This window comes from Borostomias antarcticus (genome assembly GCF_949987555.1).
Source record: "Borostomias antarcticus genome assembly, chromosome: 15".
Taxonomy (NCBI): domain Eukaryota; kingdom Metazoa; phylum Chordata; class Actinopteri; order Stomiiformes; family Stomiidae; genus Borostomias; species Borostomias antarcticus.
In genome coordinates, this window is record NC_140248.1 from 25,806,251 (window position 1) to 25,816,715 (window position 10,465).

The 10,465-nt window shown below is 44.9% G+C and overlaps 1 protein-coding gene across 1 annotated transcript in view; it reads left to right on the forward strand.

The window, feature by feature from the left end:
* The window catches only part of LOC311318995 (phosphatidylinositol-binding clathrin assembly protein-like), a gene marked incomplete at both ends in the record, with an annotated part of 44,094 nt that extends 37,273 nt beyond the window's left edge, over positions 1-6,821 (forward strand). Inside the window, 5 exons of the mRNA XM_084450429.1 lie at positions 1,522-1,663; positions 1,914-1,937; positions 2,123-2,179; positions 2,856-2,972; positions 6,807-6,821. Of these exons, the coding sequence (XP_084306555.1) occupies positions 1,522-1,663; positions 1,914-1,937; positions 2,123-2,179; positions 2,856-2,972; positions 6,807-6,821 (355 nt within the window). The remainder of the gene's footprint in view (positions 1-1,521; positions 1,664-1,913; positions 1,938-2,122; positions 2,180-2,855; positions 2,973-6,806) is intronic.
* Positions 6,822-10,465: the final 3,644 nt, after the last annotated feature.

A 10,465-nucleotide genomic window follows, 5' to 3' on the forward strand; every position in this document is an offset into this window, starting at 1 on the left:
TGCAAATTAGCCTAAGGCTAACTCTGGTGCGATGCATCAAATGTTTTTACATTTATGTTTTAATTGCACATGGTCCCTTCCAAATAAAATTGAAATGAATGATGATGAGCTCTCTCCGGTGCTCACCTTATCTCACCCGAAGGTTGAGGTATAGTGAGAGGACACCAGCGAGTGTTAACGGCATCGATACACACCCCTAATAGTGAGTTCTTGGCTCTGCTAACATCGAGATCAGACAGTTTGTCAGGTGCCAATGCAAGACGTGTATGCTTCCTCTTTTGGTGTCTGTGGTCAGTATGTGGCGCTCGTCAGCGTCACCTCTGACCCACAAGTCCCAGAAGGCTAAATGGTGTTAGTACAAGTGAAATCTAATCCAAAGTTTTTATTTAAAATTATAGAAGTTTACAAAATATGCCAACACAGGGCACTTAAATCTAATAAGTAAAAATAAGGATTGAAACGCAGTTCAATCAAAGTATTTCAAAAAGCAATTCTGAACAGAGTGTTCAGATGGGTTCTTTTACAATCTTACTATTACACGAATGCAACAAAAGAGATCAAGAGACAATTATCCTAAGCTAACATGCAGTATGTATACTATTCTAAACAGTCTGAGCCCATGCAGTTTGTGGTCAGATAAACCATAACTACTTCAATCCAGACGCAATTAACATCTTAAAAAACACATTTTTACTAAATAAGGGCAGAAGGAATTCCATAAAAGGTACACTTCATACCACCTGCATACCTACGTCAACTGAAACAATGCCTGCGTATGTAAGTACATCACTAAAACAATACATGCGTATGTTAGGTCGTCAATAAAACCACACCTGCGTATGCAAGTGCATCACTAAAACCATAAAATGCGTCAATCAAGCTACATGCGTATATGAAAGTGAAAAAATCCCCCTATCACATAAGACATACAAAAACTAAAGCTACATGCGTATATATGAAACTAACACCCACGTCACTGAAAGAGAAGAAAAAACTCCCCTTATCATACAAAACCTAAAGCCGGAAACACCATATTTAGAAGCTACAGTATGCAGGCAGAAAAGAGAGACGGGAACAGAGACAAGGTACCCCAAGGTCAAAATGGACTGTGAATGGCCACTCGTTCAACAACCCTAAAGAGGTTCCCATAGATGTGGCTATAGAATCAATTATACAGTATCTGAACTGGAGAGTATTTCTACATTGCTCTAGAACGGCACTGAAAGCTTTTCTCTGTGAAAAATATGTTTTTGCTCTTCTCCCGACTGGCTTCTGTAAGAATTTGATTTACCCGTGATAGAGGGTGATAGACAGATGGTTCATCCAATCACCTGCCTGTATTTTTTTTAAAGTGCCTGCCTGTTTCCAATGAAGAGATCCCAGATAGTTCTGTGGAGCAAACTATCTGGCATGTTTGGTTTACCCTAATCTGGACTATCCCATTGGTTTGTTTGTATTTCTTGGAACTGTGTGTGTGTGTGTGTGTGTGTGTGTGCGCATGTGTGTGTGTGTGTCTGTCAGGCCGGAGCTGCAGTGGAATCAGCTGGTGGAGAAGAAACAGACAGGAGGGAGTGGCTGGCAGTCTAAGACTATGGTTACCAGCGGCAACTGGACACATGCCACGCACCCCATGGCACCACAACCCATGCCCGTCCCTCAGATGGTACACACACACACACACACACACACACACACACACACACACACACACACACACACACACACACTCACACACACAAGCTATTGGTTGACAGTGAAAGTTGTTAGGGGTTTTAAAGGGGGAGTGTTTAATTCTCTCTTCCTCCTCCACTCATCCTTTCATCATCCTCTCCATCCACTGCCCTCCATCCTGTCATCCTTTCATCATCCTCTCCATCCTGCCCCTCTCTCCTCTGTTCTATCCAATGCTGCAGAATGGGATGATCTATACAGGCTATGTAAGTATCCTCCTCTTTTCCTCTGCTCTGCTCTTCTTGTCTCCTCTCCTCCCATTGTCTTTCCTCTCTTCTTTTTCCCTTCTCTTTTCCTCTCCTTTTCTTTCATTGTCTCTCCTCTTCTGCCTCTCCTCTCCTCTCTTCTTGTCTCCTGTCTTCTCTCACTTCTATGGTGTTGTTCCTTCCAGGCTCCAGCTCCAGTGGCGTTTCCCATGACCACCCCTCAAGTGCCTGTTTATGGGATGGTAAGGACTGGTCTCTGGGGAAACAGATCCTTAGAGGCTTAGATTCAGGCTTAGAGAAGCCCTCTCTCCAGCTGCCCCCCATCTGACCATGTCTGACCCCCTCTCTCCAGCTGCCCCCCCATCTGACCATGTCTGACCCCTTCTCTCCAGCTGCCCCCCCCATCTGACCATGTCTGACCCCCTCTCTCCAGCTGCCCCCCATCTGACCATGTCTGACCCCCTCTCTCCAGCTGCCCCCCCATCTGACCATGTCTGACCCCCTCTCTCCAGCTGCCCCCCCCATCTGACCATGTCTGACCCCCTCTCTCCAGCTGCCCCCCCATCTGACCATGTCTGACCCCCTCTCTCCAGCTGCCCCCCCATCTGACCATGTCTGACCCCCTCTCTCCAGCTGCCCCCCCATCTGACCATGTCTGACCCCCTCTCTTCAGCTGCCCCCCCATCTGACCATGTCCGACCCCCTCTCTCCAGCTGCCCCCCCATCTGACCATGTCTGACCCCCTCTCTTCAGCTGCCCCCCCCATCTGACCATGTCAGACCCCCTCTCTCCAGCTGCCCCCCCCATCTGACCATGTCTGACCCCTTCTCTTCAGCTGCCCCCCCCCATCTGACCATGTCTGACCCCCTCTCTCCAGCTGCCCCCCCCATCTGACCATGTCTGACCCCTTCTCTCCAGCTGCCCCCCCAGATGGGTCCGATGGGCGGGGTTCCTATGATGGCCCCTCAGCCAGTCATGTACAACCAGCCGGTCCTGCGGCCTAGCAACCCCTTCGGCCCCATCCCAGGAGCCCCGGTAACAGACCACACACACCTGATTTACACACCTGACTAATGAGCTAGCTTGCCAACTAGCTAACCTGCCTGTCATGTAACCAGCAAGCTGGCTAACTACTGTAACTTAAACCCCATTCAGACATAGAAGAGTTCCCATTACATTCTAGGGTATTTACCTGTTAGGGGGCATGGATGAATGGGATTTCACGGGAAATCTGCACAGCCAATTTCCCGTGTCAAGACCGAGTATTATTCCCTGGAATCTGTCGGGAAGGGTGTGTTGATTGATTGATTGATTGATTGATTTTATTTGCAAGAACGTTCAAAATACATTTAAAGTGCATAGGCAACCGCACACCCATTAAAACCATTCTGACGAGGATTAAATACACAATAAAGTCTGACGGCTTATTTCCATTGTGGTCCTCTTACATAGCAGGCATCATTGTGTGCAGGGTTAGGGTTAGTTCCAAAATTCACCAAAATGAAAATTTATATTTTGATCATTTTAACATGAGTGAAGTAGTTATGGCTGTCTAAAACCAAAGAAAATGTTGGTCGACTGACATAGCCTACAACATTATTTTCCGACCAAAGGTTTTGGGCATCTTTTTTTCCCTCTAAGGCCTATTTCCAAAGTAACTAACTTTTGTTATTGTTTAACTTAACTTTTCTTATTCGGCATAAATGGCATAAATTATTAGGTCCCAAGCACTGGCCGTGCAAGGCCCTATTGAAATTGTAAGGATTACTAGGGCTGCAAGCAGCAGTGAGCAGGCCCTCGCACCCCACGCGTGTCGGGGTGCGGCGCTGTTAAAGGCTGTGCTATTTCGGTGTCCAGTACTGAGAGAAACTTTCTGTTACCAGTAGGTGGCGCTCTAAGCGTGACTCAATACCGACGCATAGATGTGTTCAGGATGGTACCTTGATGAAGCGTGAGAAATGTGTAAATCGGACAATGTATGTAGGAGTTATGATGACTTCCTGCTTGACCTGTAGGGGGCGCTATAAGTATGACTCAATACTGACCTACAGATGTGTTCAGGATAGTGTTGTCACGATACCAATATTTGACCTGCGATACTATACCAGCCAAAGTATCACGATACCAAGTAGTATCACGATACCGAGGCATTAAAATTTGTAATTTTAAATGTTTTATTTTTATGAAGGTGCAATGTATTTACAGTACAGTGTAATCACTTTATACGAGTGGTGAATGAATAACATGCATTTAATGCATTTAATATATAATATTAAATATTTAAAACACATATCTAAAACAACTACTGAATCAGCCATGTATACACACAAGTGCAGTATCACCAACCACCAGTAAAGGTCAGCGGAGGGCCACTGGGTTGTGGTTGATGGCAGTGACGCCATCTATCTAGCTTTCACTTTTGTGAAAGTCAAAACCAGATCAAATGACCAAATGTCAAGAGGTGGATATCATTGGATTCGTCTCAGCCAACATTTGGAGTTGGAATAAGAGGACGACAATTTTCATTCAACAGCTGTGCATGACAACATGACAGCAGGTAGGCTAACGTTACCTCATTAGCTAGCCAGCTGGCTAGCTTTGGCTGGCTAGCTAGCAACAGCAGCAGCATTCATTCATTTTTGTAATATTAGCTAATGGCAAGAACACTGCTAAAGTCATAGCTTCATTAGCTCGTCTGTATTCCAGTGCAAGGTCTGGATGACGAGATTGTAGATGCTATATTAAGTTTGATGTGTTGCCTTCTTTTGCCGATACGGCATTGCTGCATCGCCTGCACAACAGACGGCCATCATCTATAGCGTTTCCTTGTTTATCTGGTTTAAAATCCAAATACTGTAGTTCCATATTAAACTTTTAGAGTTATGTTTCTTCAATAATGTTACATTTGATGGTGCGGACTCAGAGCTAGGGAACGCTTCTGACATTACGATAGCCTACTGAGAACCAGACTTCTAGACAGACAGTTTTCACCAAACACCCTTGCTGTGGCGTCCCGCCAAATTCTGACATTTCGCCATAAAACAGGAAGTCCTCATAACTCCTACATACATTATCCGATTTGCACCTAATTGCTCACGCTACACATATATGCATCGGTATCGAGTCAAACTTATAGCGCCACCTACTGGTGAAACCACAAATGCCTTTTTGGCAGCCTAAACATCCATGAAAACGCTTGACCTTTGGCAGATACGTCAGTCCCAGTAAAAAAAAAGATATTTCATGGGTGCCGGAAATGGGCGTGGCAAAACGGCTCCAGAGCGCCCCCTGGAAAGTTTAAAAATGGCAAGCCCCACCTTCCAGTTTTTTGTAGGCAAACTAAAGTTGATAGACATAGGTAATTTATCCACACACACAAAAAAGTCTCTTGGAGCCATACCCTAAGTCCAACTGGAAGTCCGCCATTTTGCTCGTTTTTGACATTTCCATCCCTCGTACTTTAACAAACTCCTCCTACAGATTTCATCCGATCGACTTCACACTCGGTCTGCTTCATCTGAAGACCTTTCTGATTAAAAGTTATCAAAAAAAATTACGTTTACTAAACACCCTTGCCGTGGCGCCGCGACGTTTCGCCATAAAACAGGAAGTCCTCATAACTTCTACATACGTTATCCGATTTACACAACTTTTCTCACGCTTTATCACGGTACCTTTCTGAACACATCTATGCATCGATATTGAGTCACGGTTAGAGCGCCACCTACTGATGACAGGAAGTTTTTCTCAGTACTGGACACCGAAATAGGACACCCTTTAACAGCGCCGCACCCCGACACGCGTGGCGTGCGAGGGCCCACTCACTGCTGCTCGCAGCCCTAGTTTGTTATAGTATTTTATTAGGATATATTAATTTAGTATTTTTATGTAGGCCTATAAGCTCACTAGGCCAGTTCCACTCCGATCTAAAGTTTGCCTGAAATGAAGCCCTTTTCAGGCCGATCCATCCATCCAAAGGATGATTTGCACTGCCATTTGGTACAGAATTTAATTTTAGCATAATCATCTTTATTGTGGGCCTAGTAGTTAATAATCGAAATAAAAAATAAAAAAAAACATTTATGTACCCGATAATGTCAAATGCGCTCCGCATTTCTCCACATTGCAAAATGTAGCCTATAAAGGTCTTGATCTTAAAAAGCAACAAAAACACCATACAGTATATAATATAGATTTTCAACTTGTAAGAATAATACTAGCCTACAGATTTTTTCTTCGGCTGACTTTATTCATCTGGTGTCTGTTGCTGGACTGTGCCTTGGGCGTTCTAGGGTTAGGGTTAGCATACCCTAACCCCTAACCCATTAGCATGTTTGTAAAGACGCAACACAAGAATGTTGTGGCATTTGGTTCATGTATGAATGGAGAAAATCAGTCACGGCCCAAGGTAGGATTTCACAGTAATGTACAGGGAACTGTGTGTGTAAAGGCTATTACTAACTCACTCACTCATTCACGAACCTACTTAATAGCTTACCTGGGCTGAGTTTCCCAGAGGCATCGTAGCGCTACGTTCATTGTGAACTAGGCGTGTACGATGAACATAGCGCTACAATGCCTCTTGGAAACTCAGCTCTGCCAACCAGCTAACCTAGGCCTACTTGTCAGCTAACCACATAGCCAGCTATTTGGCTGCTTTGAAGATAATCTGCTAACAAACCGACCTGTACACTAATTCATCCTCTAACCTGTTCACTAGCTTGTGTGAGCCAGCTAGTCTATAAATCAGCTATAGTCTATAAGATGGACTATAGCCAGATAGTCTATGATAGATGATTTTTCAGACAGCTAAACTGCTAGCCAGCTAACACGCTAACCTGCTCACTTGTCCGTTTCTCTTCTCTGCAGATGCACTTCATGTAGGATGAAGGATGTTACCATGGCAGCACATCAGAGAGAGAGGAAACAACCAACCAGAAGCAACCCCAGTTCTGGATGGGTTAGGGTTAGGGTTAACTCTCTAACCCTTACCCTAACCCTAACCCAACCCCAGTGCTGGATGGGTTAGGGTTAGGGTTAACTCTCTAACCCTAACCCTAACCCAACCCAACCCCAGTGCTGGATGAAAGGAGGGAGGTAGAGGGGGACTAGAGAATGGATGACAACCAACCAGAGACTTGTCACCTGACCTCTCCCTGCCCAATCAGTCTCTGTTTCACACTGTCATCATGGCTGGTGTTCCAGAATGGGTCATGTTATTATGTCTAGTGAATGACCGTTGAGTGATGCTATAAAGCTGATGGTAGTGGGAAGTTTGGAACGTGTAGCGTATTGTAGAGAACTGCCCCTCCCCTCAGCCCGTAGGCCCCTCCCCTCAGCCCGTAGGCCCCTCTCCTTACTCCACCTCAGCCTACAGCACCCCCCCCCCCCCCATACTAGGCCCCTCCTTGCAGCCCCTAGGCTCCTCCCCTCAGTTCCACCTCCAGCAGTATCTATGGATGTCTCATATCTCCTCTGGTCATTTGCACACACTTTAATCTCTGTGAATTTTGCTAAGGGTGTACATATAGCATGTCCACTAACAACTCCAGGGACCCATCCTTCGTACGTACATAACCGGGTTAGCTGGTTAAATTTCTGGATAGCTTGGCATAAACGTGGGATTTTCTTTTCTCCGAAGCAAGCTTAAAGTTAAGCCAGCTATGTTACCAGGGCGATATGTCCAACATCTCAAACCTCCCTGGCAGACTAACTTGAGGTTGGCTGGCTGAGTCTGAATGTAGCCTCTTTAATCCTGTTCATTTAATCATGTTCAATGACGACAGTTCACAGGCCCCGATCAATGGCTGGTCCATTACATGAGGCAGCTTTTCAGCCAGAAAGGATTCTAACAGATCCTCAAGATCCCGTTATTTATTTGAGTATTACAGGTTAAATCGTCAAGGTATGATTACTAAGTTGATTTATTAGGACCGCACATTATATCCCGTTTGAGTTTGTGTTTTTGGAAATTGGGTGTCATTTTTTGTCTTTTATTAAAATATTGTCAGGGTGATATTAATCATCACCCTGATATGAACCAACCTATTATAATAACGAATTGAATTAATAATTACATTTCCTTCTCCACCCTCCTCATATTCGGTAGGCCATTTTTTCTAGCGATTCTCTATCTCTTGGCGGAGATACTGCCTACTGTACACAGCCTACTGTACACAGCCTACTGTACACAGCCTACTGTACCGACTGGGCAGGACCTTAGCAGTGTTTTATTATGTAACATAATATCCTTTAGCTCTGTGGATCCTTCCATAACTCTGCTGTCCAGCAGTGCTGAGATGGGCAGCACACCCTGGCCATTACCAAATCAGAGTTTGGACTGAGGCTCCTTATGAAATGGGAGAGCTTATCCCTGATGAGCAACATCTGTGACGTACGAAGAACAGGCCCCAGGAGTTAGGGTTAAATGGATGTGTCATTTGTTGTATGTGTCTCTGTGTGTAATCTTACTGTACCTTTTCATTTTGAATTTGATGTTGGTTTCTATTTTGGATTTGATTTCAATTTTGTTGCTGTTATCTACTGCAGCTGCCGTGTGTGTGTGTGTGTGTGTGTGTGTGTGTGTGGGGGCTGACTTTAAAGTGTCTAAAATGTTATGATGTTGTGCTGTGTTCTAAGGTGTAGGCTGTGTTCTGTGTGCTGAGTTTAACTCTGTGTGGTTGGGTTAACCCTAACCCTAACTCTGTGTGGTTGGGTTAACCCTAACCCTAACTCTGTGTGGTTGGGTTAACCCTAACCCTAACTCTGTGTGGTTGGGTTAACCCTAACCCTAACTCTGTGTGGTTGGGTTAACCCTAACCCTAACTCTGTGTGGTTGGGTTAACCCTAACCCTAACTCTGTGTGGTTGGGTTAACCCTAACCCTAACCCTAACTCTGTGTGGTTGGGTTAACCCTAACCCTAACTCTGTGTGGTTGGGTTAACCCTAACCCTAACTCTGTGTGGTTGGGTTAACCCTAACCCTAACTCTGTGTGGTTGTCTCCAGGACCATGTTGCTAGGTCCAGGACCATGTTGCTAGGTCATGCACGAGGTCCCTCTCATTCATTCACTGTGGACAGATCTGTTAAATACCACAGATGTGTTCCACCCCATAGTAGACCACCCCATAGTAGACCACCCCATAGTAGACCACCCCATAGTAGACCACCCCATAGTAGACCGCACAGATGGAACAATGACAGAGAGACAAACTGGTAGGCTGTTAGACAGACCTGCAGGCAGACATTAAAACTATTCTACAGACTGACTTACAGATAGACAGACCTACAGGTAGACAGAAAAATGTACTGTAGAGACATACAGGTGCATCTCAGAAAATTAGAATATTGTGGAAAGTTCATTATTTTCCGTAATTTAATTCAAAAAGGGAAATTTTCATATATTATAGATTCATTACACATGTAGTGAAATATTTCCAGGCTGATTGCCTCCATGTTGCTCCATGTTGATGCACTAACTTGTGCAAAAGGAGCCCGACCAAGTATTGAGTGTATAAATGAACATACTGAACAAACTGTACAATCATGAAGATTAAACAAAAAAGGCTTGAAATATTTCACTTAGTGTAATGGATCTAGAATACATGAAAGTTTCACTGTTTGAATTAAATTATGGAAAATAATGGACTTTTTCACAATATTCTAATTTTCTGAGATGCACCTGTATAGACAGACATACCTACAAACAGACGGTATTCATAGCACAACCTTTGGAAGAAGGGGTGGGGTTAGGAGGGGGTGGGGTTAAGGGGGGACGTGGTTAGGGGGGGGGGGGGGTTAGGAGGGGGTGGGTCTCTACTGCACAAATATTTATCCACAGCTGGGATGTACAGATGGGTCGATGGGAAGTCCTTGTTTTTTTATTGATTGTGTTAGTATATGTACTATATGTTCTGTATGTACATGTATGTATGTGTACTGTATACATACATACATACATACATGTATATATGTGTGTGTGCGTGCGTGTATACATACCTTTCCATCGAGATAAACAGGGTCATGTTCCTACAGAAGGTGTCAGGGCCTCTGTGTGCTACCTGCTCGGCGGCATGTACTTAGCGTGACTAGTCCCGTGTTCTACATGTGTGTTGGAAGGCTAATGGACCTGTCATCAGCTGACCAGAAGCTCCGGGGATGCGCTCCCACAGTGTCACTGCTCAGCAGCCATGTTGTAGATTGTAGTATTTCCTGTCCCTGTGTCTCCTCTGTTTCATGGCGACATCACGTCCTGTCAGCAGCTCAGCAGGCCAGCATTATGACTGTTCCACTTCCTGTCTTCTGTATATAGATGTGTTATCTGTACCTGGAAGCCCATTGGGACAACATTCATGGGACATTTTATTGCTGTCTGTGATTGGGTGACTGTGTTTGAATTATGAAGGTGTCCTCATGGCGGGTCAGTGTTTGTAATGCTAGTGTCCACCTGGGGGGGGGGTAGGGGGGGTCAGAGTGTCTTCATGCAGGCAGCGGACGGTCGCTCCACTCTGGTAACAGGAACATTTTTG